The following is a 20,580-nucleotide window of genomic DNA, read 5'->3' as shown; positions in this document are numbered from 1 at the left end:
TTTTCTATTTTATTTTTAATTTTAATTTTAATTTTTATTTTTTGGTCTTTTTGACCACTTGATTTGACTGGTGGAGAGCGGTGAGCAGGGATCTGTTCCCGAGCCCACAGGACCGCCCAGGCGATTTCGCCAGCTAGCCATCACAGCGCTCACGGGTTTCGTCCCCGTGGCGCGAAGAGTCGTCGGACGATCGGGAGGCGCAGGAGCGGCTCACGGGAGTCGTACCAGAAGCGCTCCGCTTAACCGGCACTCTTCAGCCTCTCTCTCTCTCAGCTCCCCCGTCGCGATCCCGGCCGCGGCAGCGATTCCAAGGCCAGGAGCCGCGGGCCGAAGAAAACACCCAGCCTTGCCCCAGCAAAAATTTTTTTTTTTTTGACCTTTTTGGATTCCGCAAGGGCTGCAGGTAGACGGGGGAGGCCAGTGGATGGCCTTTTAGGCTGTCGGGCTAGCAAAGGGGCGGCGACCGCTGGAGTCCGCGGTCAGGAAGAGGAGAGAGAGAGAGAGAGAGAGAGAAAGAGAGAGGAGAACGTCGAAGTTGCCGCTGGACGCCCACAGCAGAAGCGGCAGGCCAAAAGGAACGTGAGTAGGCCCAAGCGGCCGTAAATTGGCGGGAAACGTTCCTTTACAAAATGGCGGACGCCTGTAATTCCCAGACCGCCTTGCCAGCTCCTATTCAGAGGGAAGCGACTCTGGATGACCCAGGGGAGGGTCCCTCTACAGCCCCTCAAGCATCTCCTGTCAGGGGCGAAAATTGCCAGGGCCAAAGCTAAGAAAGGGGCTCAAGCTGAGGAGAGACGCCATAGGGCTCTGGAAAGGTATTCTCCAAGGCCTCAAAGAGGGCTCACCGTCTCCTTCCCAAAGCAAGGGGAAATCAAAACGCTGGGGCCATTCCTGACCCACAAGGCCCAGTATTTCTCTCCCAGCCTATCCAAGCGCCTGGATCCTGGTCCCCGGATAGATTTTCCCCCTTACCTTCAGCTCAAACTGCAACCACCCCATTGTTCCGCACCCTTTCAGAGATGGAACTCAGGATTTCCCCAGATTCCCTGCAATCTCAACCAGTTAGGGTATCACAAGGAATGGGGGTGGCACAAGGAGCGGGGGTGCCCCTAGTACATCCTGATACCAGATTGCCCCAGATGCCAGTTTTTCAACTGCCAGACTCCTTCAATCTGATGATACAACAGGCCATTCGTCAGGAGGTAGCTCAAGCCCTTCATCAGCAATCTATGCCCTCTTCTTCTTCCAAAGCCAATAGGGTAGATAAAAAGAGACAGTCTTCTAATTCAGGCCCGCCATGTTCAATTCTCAAAGAGAAGAATCACCTGGGAGGTCAGCCAGGCCTCGGTCAAGAAGAAGAGGATACTGGGGAGGCCTTATCGGAGGATGAGGGTCTGGGGCCGGACCAGCCTTCATTTGTGGGCCTCTTTAAACCCCACTTGTTTCGATCACTCCTGTTCAAAGCCCTAGCTACTACAGGGTTAGGTGGGGTTGCGGGCTCCCCAGCTAATCCCCCAACCCTACCTAGCACCTCATCTAACCTGTTTGTGGAACCCACGGTGGCCGCCGAGACTATTCCCGCACCTAAGATGTTCGTCGATGTGGTCCAGCGTCAGTGGGCGAGTCCGGGTTCGGGTCCTAACCCCAACGCCACAGACAAAAAGTTTTACAACTGCGCAGCAGACCTCGAAAATATCCTGCAAGTCCCCTCCGTGGACGCACCAGTAGTGGCCCTAACAGCAACCTCTCACGTTACGGGTCCAGAGAACGAGGCTCTCCGTCCGAGGACAAAAGGGCTGACCAGTCTTTGGTCAAATCCCATCAGGCTTCAGCCTGGTCAGTCAGGTCCTCCATGGCATCTTCTTTTTCAATAGAGCCTCTATCATGTGGCTAAAGCAACTTCAGGGCCGCTACCATCATCGGACGAAGAGCTCATCAGGACCTTAACAAGGTCATTGCAGCTCTGGAGTTCTCAGCTGATTCGACGCTGAACGCGCCCGCCGCCAAAGCTATCGGGTCTACAGTCACATCCGCAGACTTTTATGGCTCCGTCACTGGCGAGCGGACACCAGAAATAAATGGCGCCTAGCCTCCTCTCCTATGCGGGCACACACTTATTCGGGCGCCGCTAGACCCGATCCTAATAGAGACCAAGGACAAGAAGAAGGTCTTACCCTCCCTATCTCGACGGGGAATTTCGCATCAGCCTTATTTTCGCTCCTCGACCTCACCAGCTTCATCTGCCGCCTTTCGTGGCCAGGATTCCGGAGGGTCGGGGTTTGGCGAAGATTTTCGTCGTACAGAGGAAACAACCAGAGGGCCGACCAGGTCAGAACAGGGCAAAGTTTTCGCCCGTAAGCCGTTCCGAGGGGGCGGGCAAACAGTACAATCGATTCAAGTAGTCCCAGCAGTCCTCCCATTGGGGCGGTTAGCTCTATTTGCTGACCAATGGGAAGTTTCCACTTCAGACCGTTGGGTTAGAGATACCATTAAACACGGCCTGGCCTAGAATTCCTCTCCACCCTCCGACAGTTTTTGTTTCTTGCCCGACTTCCTCCCGCAGCTCTAGTGCGTCTCTGGTGGAGTCGGCGGTCCATCACCTTTTGGCTATTCGAGCTATTCAATTGGTTCCTGAAGATCAACTCAAACAGGGCTTCTATTCCAGACTCTTTGTCGTAAGCAAGCCGTCGGGGGGCTGGAGGGCTATTCTGGACCTAAAGGCTCTTAACAAGTACATTGTGTACCACCGTTTTAAAATGCACTCATTACGTTCCATATTGGAGTGTATTAGACAGGGAGATTACATGGCCTCTATTGATTTAACAGAAGCCTACTTACATATCCCCATCAGACGTGATCACCGTAAATACTTGCGTTTCTGCTTCAAGGGTCTCACTATCAATACCGGGCCTTACCCTTTGGGTTGTCTTCGGCCCCTAGGGTCTTTACTAAAGTCATGGCTGCTCTTATGGCCCACATCCGAAGGTTTCGGTTAGGCTCCAGGCCTACCTAGATGACATTCTCATCATGTCAACTGCCCTAATGCGCCCATAGAGATATTTCTTTGACCATTGAAGCGCTACAATCACACGGGTTCTCTATTAACTGGGAGAAGAGCCATCTTAATCCCTCCACCTCTATAGTACACTTGGGGGCACAGATTGATTCACTGAGTTCAATGGTTTTTCTGTCACTCGAACGTCAGGTCAGTTTGGCCGAGTTAGCTAGCATCTCTAGAGTGTCACGGTCGGTTCCTTTGGAACAACTCTCCCCACTCCTGGGGAAAATGGTGTCGTCATACGATATTATCCCATGGTCTCGCCTCCACAGTCGGCCACTTCAGTGGTTCCTCTTGCCACATCAGAGGAAACGGTGCAGTTCTTCCAAACGACGGGTGAGTCTTCCACGGGAGGTGGCCGACTCTTTGGCTTGGTGGAATCCGGAGGTGCTGGCCAGGGGTTCAGTCTTCAGGGAACCAGTGGGGGACGTGATCACCACAGATGCCAGTCTCGGGCTGGGGGCACATTGAATCAACACCTGGCCCAAGGCAAGTGGTCTCCCTCAGAAGCCCATCACGGCATCAACTTCCTAGACCTGCGTGCCATCCGTCTGGCTCTTCTAGCCTTCGAGGATCTCATCCGGGACAGGAATGTCCTTATCCTCACGGACAACGTGACGGCGAAGGCGCACATAAACAGGTGGGGGGGCACGCATTCCCACTCGTTGATGACGGAAACCCTTTCCCTCGGTCATTGGGCCGAATCCCACCTGCGCTCTTTGAAAGCAGAACATATTGCGGGGACGGACAACTGTACAGCAGACTCCCTCAGCCGCCAAACCATCGACCAGTCGGAATGGACCTTGTCTCCAACGAATTTCCACGAGCTGTGTTCCCGCTTCGGACTTCCTCAGGTGGACTTATTCTCCTCAGAGACCAACAATCAGGTGCCTCGGTTTTTCTCGAGATTCCCATCTCGGGGAGCGGAGGCAGTGGACGCCCTCCGCAGCAGTTGGCCTCCGGGACTTCTCTACGCTTTCCCACCAATTCCTCTGATTCCCAGAGTAATTCGCAAGCTTCTCTTGGAAAAGTCGGAATTGATTCTGGTCGCCCCATTCTGGCCCAGGAGACCTTGGTTTGCGGACCTATTGACTCTGTCAGTTCGGGAACCGTGGAGGATCCCGGACAGCCAAGTGTCTCTTTTCCAGGGACCGATTCGACACCCCGAACCGCAATGGCTACGCCTAGCCGTGTGGAGATTGAGCGGAGCGTCTTGATTAGGGCAAAAGTTCCAGGCCAGGTCATCCCCACCATGCTGGCCTCCCGCAGGGACTCTACCAAACGGATTTACGAGGCCACGTGGCGCACATTTGAAGGGTGGTGTTCACCTCAAGGTATAGTGGCTTCCTCAGCTTCTGTATTAGACATTCTAGCTTTCCTGCAACGAGGTCTCGATTCAGGATTAGCGACCAATACACTCAAGAGACAAGTAGCGGCAATTTCTTCAGTCTTGAGATGTGGTTCACTTATATCCCTGTCCAAAGAGCCTCTCATTCAACAATTCTTCCGGGGGGCTAACAACGTCAACCCGCCAGTCGTTCACCGCTTTCCATCGTGGCGATTAAATGCTGTTCTCAATGCTCTTACTAAGGCGCCGTTTGAACCTCTTAGAGACTCATCTCTACGTATTCTGTCACTGAAGATAGCCTTTCTGATAGCCATCACCTCTGCCCGCAGAATTTCGGAATTATCAGCTCTATCAATTAGGCAGGATCTCTGCACCTTCTTCAACGACAGAGTGGTGCTACGTCTAGACCCTACCTTCCTCCCGAAGGTTAACAGCCAATTCCATAGGACGCAGGAGGTCGTTCTGCCTAATTTCTGTCCATCTCCCAAACATCACTTAGAGAGACTGTGGCATACTCTGGACGTGCGAAGAGCATTGAAGATATACATTGAGCGGACATCATCCTTCCGTAAAACAGAGGCCCTTTTTGTGTCGTTCCAACCTCTGTCTCTGGGCCAAAAGGTGACCAAGTCGGTTCTGGCCAGGTGGATTAGGGCCGCAATTGCCACAGCATATGAGAGCCAATCCCTACCGGTTCCGCGAAAGATTACAGCACACTCTACCAGAAGTGCAGCATCTTCGGCCGCTTGGGGAGCCCAAGCCTCCATCGAGGAGATTTGCAGAGCGGCGACGTGGTCCAACCCTTCTTCGTTTATTCGACACTACCGGGTGGACTCCTACGCGTCAGCCGACGCTGCCTTTGGCAGACGGGTTCTGCAGTCGGTGTTTTCCCAACAATGACAAGCCGCCATCGACCCTCCCGGTAAGACATGGGGAGCTTTGGTATATCCCATTCCTGACGGCCGTTTTCCCCGACTGAGAGAAGGGAACGTTGGCTTACCTGAACGTCCCTTCTTGGAGAGGGGAAAACGGCCGTCAGTCCCACCCAAGGCGTCTGTCTATTAGGGGCCCTGGGGCGGGAGGGCACTAATTCTCTATCATTGCAGAAAGACAGGCCGGCCTACACTTGAATCCTCGCCGAAAAAGCTGGAGGGAAATAGGAGGAGGCGGGGACCACAAACTACAATTTAAAAGACTCGGTCCAATCAGCAACGAGAAGAGATTACCCATTCCTGACGGCCGTTTTCCCCTCTCCAAGAAGGGACGTTCAGGTAAGCCAACGTTCCCTTCTCGTTACTTCAGGATAAGGCAGAGGTGAAATGCTCCCGGATTGGACCAGATCGCGCAATCTGGTAGCGATTGTGGCTGGTAGTTTGGCAATCTGGTAGTGATGGCAGAGCAAAGCTCCGCCTACCTGCCTAGGTGTCATTACTTCCTGGTTTTAACAAGGAAGTAATGTGTTTTTTACACCAAGTAATGTGGTTTTGCACAGGTGGTGCATGCACTTCCGAACTGGTAAGGAAGGTAAGTAAATTTCATTCCTGGGATAAGGGGGCACCATGGCCTAGCAGTTAAGACACTGAGCTTGTTGACTGGAAGGTTGGCTGTTTGAGGCCCAAGCACTGTGCAATGGTGTGAGCGTCTGTTCTTTCCCCAACTCCTGCCCACCTAGCAGTTTGAAAGCATACAAATGCAAGCAGATAAATAGATACCAATTCAGTATGAAGGTGACAGCGTTCCACATGTGTTGACGTACAGTCATGCTGGCCACATGACCACCGAAAAGTCTTTAGACAACTCCCTCATTGGCTCCCTCAGCTTGGAAAAAGAGATGGACATCTCCCTCTAGAATTGGACATGACTGGACAGGGAAACCTTTACCTTTATCTTTATTGTAGGACAACATAATTGGTAGCAGAATTATTCCTAGCCTCCAGCTTTCAATACTCTGTTTCAGATCTTGAAAACTATTATTATGCTGAAAAAGAGCATTCCTGAACACGTCAGCGCACATAGATTGCAGGATGGCATTGTGGCATTCTTTGTAAAGGACCGTCCTCTTATCTATTTTTTAAATTATTTTTTATTTTTTAATATAAACATTCCATCTTCCCTTAAACGGTGTGTCATCTGGGTACAAATATGTCTGTGCAATAACCACCAAGGTTTACAACAGCATTCATTACTTTGATATTAGTTCTCTGATCTTACAATTTTAATATTGAACATAGTAAACCTATTAAATTTTCTCCTCTTAACATATCTTCTAATAAAAATATAATAATAATATTAAGCATAATAATCCTAATAGACATAATAACAATGAACATCTCTATACATCTCTATCTTAACATATTTTCTACTCTTCTTTAATTTCTTTCTTTTATTTCCAACTTGCATTTTTATTCTCTAACTAGGACCATTCTCTATCTCGAAGCTTGTTAAAAGATAATTTTTTGAAAAGATAGGATTTAGCTTGTTAAAAGTAGTATTTTGGCTCCAGTTTAAGAATCAAGAACCAAAGAGAGAGAGAGAGAGAAAGAGAGAGAGAGAGAGAGAGGGAGGGAGGGAGGGAGGGAGAGAGACGGACCGCTGCAGGGTTTTTGAAATGTACTTTAAGAGGACTTGAGCAGCACTTGAAAGAGCCATACAGGAGAACTGATTATGGACTTTGTCACGGAGATAAAATACCTCAATTTTTTAGTTGAGTTGTAGTATTTATATCCACCTTTGCTTTTTTACTTAAACATGAGCATATGCAGCTTTGAAGCAAATCTGTTTTGGCATCTTTCATCTCAATGATTCCCCCCCCCCTTTTTTTTTAATTATGAATGTGACTGTCTCATTGAGGAGGAACATTATATTATCACATTAGGGAAAAGAGCTTCAGGACAGGTGGCATAAATGTCAAAGAGGAAAGGTCAAATGGAATGTGAGTTCAGGGAAATAATAGAAAAAAAGAAGAGACGGAAATCAGAGAAGAGAAAGAAATAGATTTAGGGAGTGGATATATTTGTAATACGATTATATAAAATTGTATATATGATTATATATATGAAGTTATGAAGATTGAGGGGAAACAACATTTAAATTTATTTTGAAGTTCTTTTTTTAATTTATTTTCTTCAAACTTGTATTCCCTAAAGAAATAATCAAAATCATTGTCTTCTAAACAACTGCAAAAAACGGGCACAGCTGAATGTTAAGTTTGTGGCTGAAATCCTTACAAGGAATCATCATTTTAATGAAACACCCTGCACCAAAACTGATGATGATGATGATGTTGTATCAACTGTGTCATCTGGGGGTGAACAAGATCATTACATGATGGCATAGTCACATGTGAATGTCACCAATGTGAGTTTTGGCTGGTATAATTCATTCTGTGCCTTTGATTACAGTATTAGAGGACGGGAAGAAGAAGAAACTTAATTTGTGCTAGGTATAATGCCTGAGTCAATTCTTAGACATTAAGCATATTTTGAGTTGCAATAAATGTTAAAAAAAAGTTTGGTATTAGTAAAGTTTGATGATTGGGGAATTTATAGTAACATTATACACCCCAAGTATTTAGGCTATTTACTCAATGCTTTTCTAGCATATGGTTTCATTTATACTTAGTGCTGTAAGACAACAGTACTTTTAACTATGCAGTTCAGCAGTGAGGCAGTTGCTACATGGTTCAACCTCTGGGCACTGAATTAATATATTCCACTCGGAGAGGACAAATTCTGTGAATAAAATGAGGGATTAGAGTGAATTGGAAGCAGTGAGGTTACACATAAATCTCATCCTCAGGGTGAAGATTAGTAGCATTTCTTCTCTGCTTTCTTGTCCCCTAACTTAATGGGATATGTAGGTCATAGTAACACAACACATCCTTGGAATCAACAGACTGATGGTTGTTTGGCAAAAGGATTATGGATAGTTGCTGTCATTTATTTGCATTTTAGCTTTTCAGGTATCTGGCTGCAGCTCAAGGCTGTGTTATTTTGGTTTCCATGCCTGCCAGCTGTATGAACCACATGAAAGGGCATTTATTTGATAATTACAGGCTGTAGCCTTGGCAGAGAGTTTCCTCTATTCCTAAGAAAGGATCACCTAGAGGCAAAAACCTGAGTTACCAGACTCTAGATTTACTTGATAGAAAATGCAAAACAGCATAATACTTGCCACCCTTCATGATGGTAGGTGTCAGAAATCAGTAGAGATAAGCATTGTGATGGAAATCTGGCCAAGTGCCTTTTATCTTTTCCTGGGATTGTATAAAAAAGACAAGATGGTGCTAATTAGCTAGATGTTAAGGTGCTAAAATATCAGCCTCCCCAAGCTTAAAGCTCTGTAGGAAAATTGACAGCTATGTGCTTTCACTTCTGCAAAAGAATAATTATTTCACCGTAGTAAACTAACGTTAGCTTATTCGTTATATAATTTGTGAGAAGTAGCATGATCCAATGGAAAAGCAGTTTTGTATTGTGCAGTACCCCAATGTACTGGCACAAAGGCAAGGAGCAGGGAGGAAGAGAATAATTTTATATGGATATTAGTAGATTTGTTTGCAGAAAAAACATGCTTTGCTCTCAAAGTGAGTAAATAAAGATTATTGGCATGCTGTAGAAAAAGTCAGTGGGTGGCAACAAGATAATCATATAAAAACAATGCAAGTTTCAACAGAACAACATCCTTTCTTCTAGGAAGGGCTGTGTTTGATCCTTCCTTTTGCATGCTTGCCTTGTTTTTTTCATAATATTGTAGGTTATATTGTATTTTGCTATTTGCTTTTTTTTTTTAAGGATGCTGCTGGCATTAGTAGCAGATTAGATGAAATGGGATAATTCATGGGCTTCAAAAGTGGCAGTTCCTTTGTTTGGTAAATATAAGCTTAATATTCTAAAGCTGAGATATATAGGAAGTCTTCAGCTTACAACCATAATCGGGACCATTCCTAAGTAAGGCAGTTGTTGAATGAGTTGTGCCCAGCCTTCGTAACCTTTCTGGCCATGGTTCTTAAGTGAATCACTGCAATTGTTATGTGAATCCAATCCTCATCAATAAATCCGGCTTCCCTTATCAATAAATCTTTGCTTGTTGGAGGTCACAAATGGTAATCACATGATCCTGGGACACTGCAACTGTCCTAGATCAGAGGTCGGCAACCTGCGGCTCTGGAGTCTCTCATCCCCTCTGCTGTGGCTCCCTGTTGCTGTTCGGCTCCACAATTGGTGGGGCTTTCAGTTAGGACAGATAGAAAAAAAAGGATGCCGCAATAGGAAGAGACTCTATGGTGGGGGAACCAGACTTCCAGTCGGCTCCAGAATTAAATGGGGGCTTCCGGTTAGGACCTTTGTGGCTCTTTCAGTGTTTAAAGAGGCCGACCCCTGTCCTAGATACATGCCAGTTGCCAAGCACCTGAATTTTGATCATGTGACTGTGGGGATGCTGCATGAGTCATAAGTGTGAGAACCGGTGTGAAAAAAGTACTTTCAGTGCCTCTATAATTTCTAAAGGATGCTAAATGAATGGTACCTACAAACTTGCAGCTTCTGTTATACTGCATTGGTCATTCACGTACAAGTAGTTCTCGACTTACAACAGTTCATTTAGTGACTGTTCAAAGTTACATCACTAAAACAGTGAGTTATGATCATTTTTCACACTTACGACTGTTGTAGCATCCCCATGGTCACATGATCAAAATTCAGATGCTTGGCAGCTGGCTTATATTTATGACAGTTCCCGTGTCCCAAGGTCATGTGATCCCCTTGTGACCTTCTGACAAGCAAAGTCAATGGGAAAGCCAGATTCTCTTAACAACCATGTTACTAATTTAACAACTGCAGTGATTCAATTAAGAACTGTGGCAAAAAAAGGTTTTACAATGGAGAAAAATTTACTTAACAAATGTTTCACTTAGCAACAAAAATGTTGGGCTCAGTTGTGGCCATAAGTCAAGGACTACCTGTATAAAACAAGTATGAATAGAATGATAAAAAGAACCACAATCTTTCTTGTCCCAAAGGTGCTTTTTCAGGAGGCAACTGGACTTTCTTGTTTGTTTGTTTTTTTTCTTTTGAAAAAGTTTCTTTTGAAGAAGCTGCTTCAGCTCTGACAGGATAGTGGGGAATGGAAGGATTCCCACTGTCCTGTCAAAGCTGAAGAAGCTTCTTGGATGAGAAGCGAAACATCTTCAAAAGAAAAAAACCCAAGAAAGTCCAATTGCCTCCTGAAAAAGCATCTTTGGGACAACCATGACCTAGATGACTGAGAATCTCTACAGAATTTCCACAATATTTCTTGCTTTTTGGCCAACAGGCTGAAAATACAAAGACTGTTAGAAGAACCGTTGCATAGAATAGAATAGAATAGAATAGAATAGAATAGAATAGAATAGAATAGAATAGAATAGAATAGAATAGAATAGAATTTTATTGGCCAAGTGTGATTGGACACACAAGGAATTTGCCTTGGTGCATATGCTCTCAGTGTACATAAAAGAAAAGATTCTATGCATGTTAGACTGTGTGAGTGAATTATTTCCCATGGGTTTATTCATTTACGTGAGAAATTAAAATACATTAAAAAGGTCTCTTCTATGGTATTCGTTCAATAGTGAATGCTAATATTTCAATTGTGTTAGTTCCCTCTGTATTTAAAACACTTCTAACTGTCAGGCTTCTGCGGATAGGTGGCACAATTACGGTAGTTCAGTGTTCAACCTGGTAACGGGATTAGAGTTTAGAAACAAATCATTTTCCTTTATTGCTTGTTTTAATATCAGGTTCAGCATGTCTTTATCACAATTCCCCCCCCCCCCGAATTTCTCTTAATCCTTAAGCAGCCTGTTTTTGGATCTCTTGCCCCAGTAACTACAATATGAAGCTGAACATTCCCCAGGAATAACTACTCAGACTAAAGTGCTTCGTGTATTTTGTTCCCAATTCCTTTCTCATGCTGCCTTTCATGTCCTTATTTCTCTGCATTTGCCTTCTTCGCTGCACAGTACTTGTTTCTTGTGCTAACAACCCTTTCTCTTGAACCAAGTCAAAAGTCACTTGCACCAGAGGGGCTTCATTTCTTGTATAGGAGCTGATTGGAATGACAGTTGACTCTTTCTCTGGCACAAGATGGGGTCTTACAGCACAACTGAGGGTTGATTTAAGGATACAGCAAGAATAGAATGGATGACAATCTCAATTCTGTTCCCTAATTTGTCCTTAAACCAAATTTGTATTCAAGCTGGAACTCTGTGCTTAGAAACAGACTTAGAAATGATATCACACAATACCTAATTTTGAAGTGCGGGATTTATTTTGTGGATGAAAAGGCAGCGTCTGTCTGTCAAGATGGGGTGGCGGGAGGGAAGATAACTTCAGGCTTTCAGTGTTCCTATTATAAGCTTAAGAGGAAGAATTTAATTAAAGGCTCAAGAGGGGGTAGCTTTTGCTAGAATGCTGTTTAACAGATTCTGGTACTTCTGGAGTCTTGAAAAATAGCAAGAATATCAGTTTCATCAATATTAAATGAAGGAACTAAGGGCAGCTTGGATGCTTGCTCAAACCAAACCAAACATGTAAAATACACTGTAAAGACAGAAGGATAGTCACATGCAAAGCAGTGTACATCTGTTGTGTTGATGGCTTGTGATATTTCTTCTATGATTTGGCAGGCTTAGCTCAAGTTCAACCTGCACAACCTCTCAGTGTGTTGCTGATTGTATTTAAAGCGTAAGTAGAATTTGGCTCTGGGTGTAGAAAAAGTGGAGTTGAACATTTTTGTTACCTTTTTAGGTATGAAAAAAGTAAGTCGACTTGGCATGTCTGTAATTAGCCATTGTTTTTTTGCAATTTACAAAAGATTAATGATCACTTGAGAAATATTCAAGGAGAGTTCACTCAGTCATTTAAGGTGAGAAAGAAAAGAAGAAAGGAAAGTTACTTAGTTCACCATTTGCTCAGAAGGGCAAGAGTAATCCCTATAAATGAATCATGATAGTTGCATTTTCCATTTTAAAGGGGAGAGCACCTGAGATAATAATCAGAAAAGGATCCTTTTGAAAAACTGACATGCCTCTACAGCAGAGGTGAAATGCTCCCAGTTCGGATTGGATCACCTGATCTGGTAGCGATGGTATCAGGTGGTTCAGAGAACCGGTAGCAAAAATCCCTGCCCCTCTCCCATGCCCAGCTGAGCCGCATGATCATCAAAGTTGTTTTTTTTAACTTTTAAAACCATTTTTTCTTTGCCCGAAAAAATGCTTTTAAAAGTTAAAAAAAAAAGGCTTTTAAAAGGCTCTGGTGATCCCAGCTGAGTTGCCTGATCATCAGAGGCTTTTTTTTTCTTTTAAAGGCAAAAAAAAAATGCTTTTAAAAGAAAAGAAAAGCCCCTGATGATCAGGCAACTCAGCTGGGATTGCCAGAGCTTTTTTAAAAGCATTTTTTACAACCTCTTCGGTTGAAGAGGTTGTAGAAAAAATGCCTTTAAAAGTAAAAAAAAAAAGTTGGCCACACCCACCCAGTCACATTACCCTCCACCAAGTCACGCCCACAGAACCGGTAGTAACAAATTTTACATTTCACCACTGCTCTACAGGTAGTCCTCACTGAGCACAATAGAAATGAATATAGGCATAGAGGCATAGTTGTTAAGCATGACATGATGTACAGACCCCTCACATCCTGGACATAAATTGTTTCAACTTCTACCCTCAAAACGATGCTATAGGGCACTGCACACAAGGACAGTTTTTCCCAAAATGCCATCACTCTGGTAAACAATTGATTCCCACAACACTGTCAAACTACTTGCTAAGACTGTATTACTATTACTCTTCTCGTCCTTCTATTACCTATCTCCTCCCACTAATGACTATACCTTGCTGCTTGTATCTTTACGATTTATATTGTTTTATTTCGTTTCCTAGTATGATTTGATTGCTTATTTAGTATCCTGTGACTATCACTAAGTGTTGTATCTTATTATTCTTGATGAATATGAATATATTATTCTTGATGAACTTGAATGCATTTGGGTCAATATTAAAGGAAGGGAAAATGATATTGCCATAGGCATATACTATAGGCCACCCAACCAAACAGAAGAAGTAGATGAACTTTTTGCTAGTCAGCTAACTAAGGTATGTAGGAAGCACATTACAGTAGTAATGGGGGATTTTAACTACCCTGACATCAATTGGGAGACAAACTCTGCACCAAGTGGAAAATCCAACAGGTTCTTAACAAACCTAGCAGACAACTTTGTTTCCCAAAAAGTAGAGAAGGGAACAAGGGGATCAGCCATATTGGACTTAATTCTCACTAACAGAGATGAAATGATAGAAGGTGTTGAAGCTATAGGAATCTTGGGGGCGAGTGATCATGCAATATTAGAATTCAACATTATGCAAACACAAGTAGTAGAACAAAGTCAAAGTAGAGTCTTGGACTTCAAGAGAGCTAATTTCAATAAACCCAGAGAGAGCTTGAGAAGGATTCCGTGGATGAGAATCTTCAAGGGGAAAACAACTCAAGAAGCTTGGGAAATTTTGAAAAGTGAGATTATAAAAGCGCAGTCTAGCACAATACCAATGAGGAAGAAAAATAATAGATTTCAAAAGAAACCAGCATGGATGCATAAAGAACTATCTGTCAAATTGAAAGACAAAAAGGACACATATAAAAAGTGGAAAGAGGGGCAAATAACTAAGGCAGAATATCAGCAAATAGTCCGAGCCTGTAAAGATGAAGTGAGGAAAGCTAAGGCTCACAATGAACAAAGGCTAGCGACAAAAGTAAAAAATAACAAAAAAAGCTTCTTCCAACATGTTAAAAACAAGAAAAAAGTCAAGGAAACAATTGGTCCATTGCTGGGAGAAAGTGGCAAGAAGGTGACAAGCAACAGGGAGAAAGCAGATCTACTTAACTCATATTTTGCATCTGTCTTTACACAAAAGGAAAAAACAATCCAACCTATCAAAAACAGCACTACAAAAAACAGATTAGGAACACAAGTTAAAATAGGGGAAAAAATGGTAAGTGAACATCTGTCTACCCTAGACAAGTTCAAATCACCAGGACCGGATGGATTACACCCCAGGGTTCTGAAGGAACTGGCAGACGAAATCTCAGAACCACTGAACTATATCTTTCAAAGATCCTGGAGCACAGGGGAACTGCCAGAGGACTGGAAAAGAGCTGATGTAGTTCCCATCTTCAAAAAAGGAAAAAAATAGATCCAGGAAACTACAGACCTATTAGCCTAACCTCAATACCAGGGAAGATTCTGGAAAAGATAATCAAGCAACGAATCACCGAACACCTAGAAGCAAACAAAGTAATAACCAAAAGCCAACATGGGTTTGTCAAAAACAGATCATGCCAGACTAATCTTATTGCATTCTTTGACAAAGTGACAAAATTAGTGGACCAGAGGAATGCTGTCGATATAATTTACTTGGACTTCAGTAAAGCATTTGATAAAGTAGATCATAACCTACTACTAGATAAAGTAGAAAAATGTGGGTTAGACAGCACCACCATCAGATGGATTCGTAACTGGCTGACCAACCGCACTCTATGTGAAGTCCTCAATGGAATTACATCCACATGGAGGGAAGTATGCAGTGAAGTACCTCAAGGCTCTGTTTTAGGCCTAGTACTCTTCAACATCTTCATCAGTGACTTGGACGAGGGGATAGATGGGGAACTCATCAAATTTGCAGATGACACCAAGCTGACAGGAATAGCCAACACTCCAGAAGATAGGCTCAAGATGCAGAAAGATCTTGACAGACTTGAACATTGGGCACTATCTAACAAAATGAAATTCAACAGTGAAAAAAGTAAGGTTCTACATTTAGGCCAAAAAATCAAAATGCACAGGTACCGGATATGTGGTACTTTGCCCAATAGTAGTAACTGTCAGAGGGATCTTGGAGTCCTAGTGGACAACCATTTAGATATGAGCCAGCAGTATGCAGCAGCTGCCAAAAAAGCCAACACAGTTCTGGCCTGCATAAAAAGAGGGATAGAATCAAGATCACGTGAAGTGTTAATACCACTTTATAATGCCTTGGTAAGGCCACACTTGGAATATTGCATCCAGTTTTGGTCGCCACGATCTAAAAAGGATGTTGAGACTCTAGAAAGAGTGCAGAGAAGAGCAACAAAGAGGATTAGGGGACTGGAGGCTAAAACATATGAAGAACGGTTGCAGGAACTTGGTATGCCTAGTTTGTTGAAAAGAAGGACTAGGGGAGACATGATAGCAGTGTTCCAATATCTCAGGGGTTGCCACAAAGAAGAGGGAGTCAAACTATTCTCCAAAGCACCTGAGGGTAGAAAGAGAAGCAATGGGTGGAAACTAATCAAGGAGAGAAGCAACCTAGAACTAAGGAGAAATTTCCTGACAGTTAGAACAATTAATCAGTGGAACAACTTGCCTGCAGAAGTTGTAAATGCTCCAACACTGGAAATGTTTAAGAAAAAGTTGGATAACCATCTGTCTGAAATGGTGTAGGGTTTTCTGCCTGGGCAGGGGGTTGGACTAGAAGACCTCCAAGGTCCCTTCCAACTCTGATATTATTATTATTAACATATTTTTTTATGTACACTGAGAGCAAATGCACCAAAGACAAATTCCTTGTGTTTCTAATCATATTTGGCCAATAAAAAATTCTATTCTATTCTATTCTATTCTATTCTATTCTATTCTATTCTATTCTATTCTATTCTATTCTTTAACCATGCTGACTTACGACATCAGTTCCAGCTATGATCACTAAGTGACTCACTGTGGGTCATTAAGTGCCACATCACATATCATGTCTTGAGATTTCCTGCTGGGTTTTCCATTAATTTTGCTTGTTGGAAGCCGGATGTGAAGAACACAAATGGCAATTGCATGACCATGGGACACTGCAACCATCATAAATGCACATCAGTTGCCAAGTGTATGAATCATGATCATATGATGATAGGAATGCTGCAACTTTGAGGGCTGCACATAATAGAATAGAATAGAATAGAATTTTTATTGGCCAAGTGTGATTGGACACACAAGGAATTTGTCTTGGTGCATATGCTCTCAGTGTACATAAAAGAAAAGATACGTTCATCAAGGTACAACATTTACAACACAATTGATGGTCAATATATCAATATAAATCATAAGGATTGCCAGCAACAAGTTATAGTCATACAGTCATAAGTGGAAAGAGATTGGTGATGAGAACTATGAGAAGATTAATAGTAGTGCAGATTCAGTAAATAGTCTGACAGTGTTGATGGAATTATTTGTTTAGCAGAGTGATGGCCTTTGGGAAAAAACTGTTCTTGTGTCTAGTTGTTCTGGTGTGCAGTGCTCTATAGCGTCGTTTTGAGGGTAGGAGTTGAAACAGTTTATGTCCAGGATGCGAGGGATCTGCAAATATTTTCACGGCCCTCTTCTTGATTCGTGCAGTATACAGGTCCTCAATGGAAGGCAGGTTGGTAGCAATTATTTTTTCTGCAGTTCTAATTACCCTCTGAAGTCTGTGTTTTTCTTGTTGGGTTGCAGAACCGAACCAGACAGTTATAGAGGTGCAAATGACAGACTCAATAATTCCTCTGTATCCTTCAGCACGATTGTAACTTCAAACAGTTACTGAATGAGTGGTCAGTAAGTGAGAACTACTTGTGTGTGTGTACACAATATAAATACATACATACATATACACACTTACATACACATAAATACATACATACACATAGACCTGTTTTAAGTCTATCTCACCATTACTGCCTAATCTATTTGACAATAACATTTCAGAATCCCAGGAAGTTCCAGGCCTAGTTGAGATGCAATCTATTCATTAAGGCTTTTCCAGTTTTCTACTCTTAATTCACAGATAATCAGTAATTGAAAAATGTGAAACATGCTCTAATAATAAACGTCAATGAGACTAGACAGTAGCTACAGCAACCTGCTTTAGAATTTACTTTAGAAGATATTGAAGTGATAGATAGCTTTTGTTTTACAACCATCTCTTTAACAGTAAAGGAACTTGAAGTTAAGAAGTATGCCACAGGCTAGCACTTGGGAGAAGAGTAATGGAAGCCATGGGAAAGATGTTCAGATGCCTATGATGTAAAACAAAGATCAGAATAATGCAGCAAATGTTTTGTGACGCTTTACAACAGCAGAAATTGGAGTATGATGTACAAGGGTAGAAAAAGTATTGATGCTTTTGAACTTGGTTGGTAAAAACTTCTGAGAATACTACAGGTAGTCCTTGATTTATAATCACAATTGAGCCCAAATTTTTTGTTGCTAAGTGAGATGTTTGTTAAGTGACTTTTGACCCATTTTATGACCTTTGTTGCCCCAGTTGTTAAGTGAATTACTGCAGTTGTTAAGTTATTAACATGGTTGGTAAGTGAATCTGGCTTCCCGATCACCTTGGCTTGTCAGAAGGTTGCAAAAGGTAATCACATAATCCCAGGACACTGCAACCGTCATAAATATGAGTCAGTTGCCAAGCATCTGAATTTTAATCATGTGACCATGGGGATGGCACAACGGTCGTAAGTGTGAAAAATGGTTATAAGTCACTGTTTTTAGGGTTGTTGTAACTTTGAACTTTAAATGACCTATTGTAAGCTGAGGACTATCTGTATAAATGAGCCGTGGTGGCGCAGTGGTTAGAATGCGGTATTGCAGGCTACTTCTGCTGACTGCTGGCAGTTCAGCAGTTCAAATCTCACCGGCTCAAGGTTGACTCAGTCTTCCATTCTTCTGAGATCGGTAAAATGAGGACCCAGATTGTTGGGGGCAATATGATGACTCTGTAAACTGTTTAGCGAGGGCTGTAAAGCACTGTGAAGCAGTATATAAGTCTGAAGTGCTATTGCTATATATGTAACCAAGAATTTACATACACTGTAAGCCGCCCTGAGTCTTCGGAGAAGGGCGGGATATAAATGTAAACAAAAAAAGAAAGAAAGAAAGAAAACAAACAGGAAAAATGGAAAGGTTTACACACAGGGTTCAGATAACTAAGCTTAAGTTATCAATTAATACAATTCTTGAACTCGATATCTTTCAGTTAGAAATATCTACTTGCTGTTGTGTTTTTCAGTAATTGCATTCTGTCTTAATCATAATCAAAAAATTGGTTTATCTTATAACTTATTTCTATTTTCCCTTTTTTTTTTTACAACTTTCTTCCAGGAACTAGCCAAGAGGACACCCACTAAACACCCAGATTATCAAGCGGTATTGAATGCATTACAGGCAATGAAAACAGTGTGCACCAATATCAATGAGACCAAAAGGCAAATGGAGAAGCTAGAAGCTCTTGAGCAATTGCAGTCTCACATTGAAGGATGGGAGGTATGGTGGAAAGTGGGTAATAGCTTCATTCTAAGCTTTTGGTCATCAAGTAGAATTATCTATAAGTAAAGGAACAAATTTAACTTGCTAGCCATTCGTTACTTACCTTATTATTTTGTTTCTCTGTCTTATTTTCTTTAACAGTTAGGTTAGTTCATGAATTAATGTATGAAATGAAAAAGAAATAAATTAAAGCAAGTTAATACGTTGTACAGTACTTACAAGCTACAGGAGCTTGCCCATTATGGTTGTAAGTCATGACACTGACCCGGCTCATTTTTCAATTTTTTCTAAAAGTCATTAAGCAAACTCAGTGATCATTAAGTGAACCCGTTGTTTGCTATGGGGTGATTTCTTCTGAAAACCAGAAGAAAATGCTGGTTTCCAGCAAAAACGTCATACTCTGAGGTTGAAAGTACATTTTGGTGGATCCATTGTAACTTTGAACAACTGCTAAGTAATTGATTGTAAATCGAGGATGATAGATAGATAGATAGATAGATAGATAGATAGATAGATAGATAGATAGATAGATAGATAGATAGATAGATAGATAGATAACTAGGAAGGAAGGAAGGAGAGAAGGAAGGAAGGACTGGGATACATAATACAATATTAGATTTTTGCAAATTATATTTAAAACCATACATTGATGTACAGATTTTTGTTCTGTTTTATGATGCAATAATGTATGCAAATTTATAAGCAAAAGGACTGGAATGCACTTGGAATTTTAACAGATATTTTTAAAAATTATTTATACATCTATAAATGCATTATTTTTGAAAGCAAGGGATTCTATCCAAGTTATTTAACATACAAAATAAATCTTACTACAATAAAACATTTCCATAAGATGCTTGTAAGCATTAAATGGAACAAGAAAAAAAAACCCTTCCAAATTCTATTTTGATTCTATTCATGTTGTCTTCTTTGAGCAGCCACGCCAATTTTCCTCTGTGGCAAAACTTCAGTTTCATAATTATTGGGGCTTACGGAGGCATGAATGCAGAGCTCTATAGCTGATTTCATGGACAGTCTTACCCTTAAGTGCAGTCTTAATCCATCTTGCCCATTGAACAATATGTACCATACTTTTGCCTTATGATGCCTTATAACCTTTGGCACACCAACTCGCCTTTCGTTCCCGGCCATGGACGTAAAGTCATACAGTGCAACATGACTGAAAACATTACCTGGCTGCAGTACTGTAGTTTCATGTCATTATTACAGCTTTCAATGGAAATATACAGGAAGAATTACATTTTAGTAATTAGATAGCTTTTACCTCATACCAGCATGATTTTTTGGAAAATGATGAGAAAATGTGCACACAAAACATTATACCTGTGTCTGCTTTCTGCAATGAGTGGATGTGAAGCTCACATGAAATAATATGTTATATATAGTCTTAATAAAAAATCCTGCAACTGTAGTTTACTATGTGACTGGTAGATTGGTAGATTGATTGGTTGATTAGTGTCAACTCTTAGTGATCACACAGATACATAGATTTTTTTTTCTATGACAGTCTACCCCAGGGGTCAGCAACCTTAAACACTCACAGAGTCACAAAGGTCCTAGCTGGAAGCCCCCGTTCAATTCTGGAGCCAACTGGAAGTCCGGTTCCCCCACCGTAGAGTCTCCTCCTAGTACGGCGTCCTTTTTCCTCTGCTGACCAGAAGTCCAGTTTCCCCACCATAGAGTCTCCTCCTTGTACAGCATCCTTTTTCCTCTCTCTGTCCTAACCGAAAACCCTATTAATTGTGGAGCCAACCAGCAACATGGAGCCACAGCAGAGGGATGA

General features: G+C 42.3%; 1 protein-coding gene across 1 annotated transcript in view; it reads left to right on the top strand.

The window, feature by feature from the left end:
* The window catches only part of PREX1 (phosphatidylinositol-3,4,5-trisphosphate dependent Rac exchange factor 1), a 265,515-nt gene that overhangs the window by 132,630 nt on the left and 112,305 nt on the right, over positions 1 to 20,580 (top strand). Inside the window, exon 6 of the mRNA XM_058175593.1 lies at positions 18,612 to 18,773. Coding sequence (XP_058031576.1) covers positions 18,612 to 18,773 — 162 coding nt within the window. The remainder of the gene's footprint in view (positions 1 to 18,611; positions 18,774 to 20,580) is intronic.

The sequence above is a fragment of the Ahaetulla prasina genome, chromosome 3 (assembly GCF_028640845.1).
Source record: "Ahaetulla prasina isolate Xishuangbanna chromosome 3, ASM2864084v1, whole genome shotgun sequence".
NCBI lineage: Eukaryota > Metazoa > Chordata > Lepidosauria > Squamata > Colubridae > Ahaetulla > Ahaetulla prasina.
The sequence above is the reverse complement of the archived record's forward strand: the minus strand, read 5'-3'. Positions and strand labels throughout refer to the sequence as shown.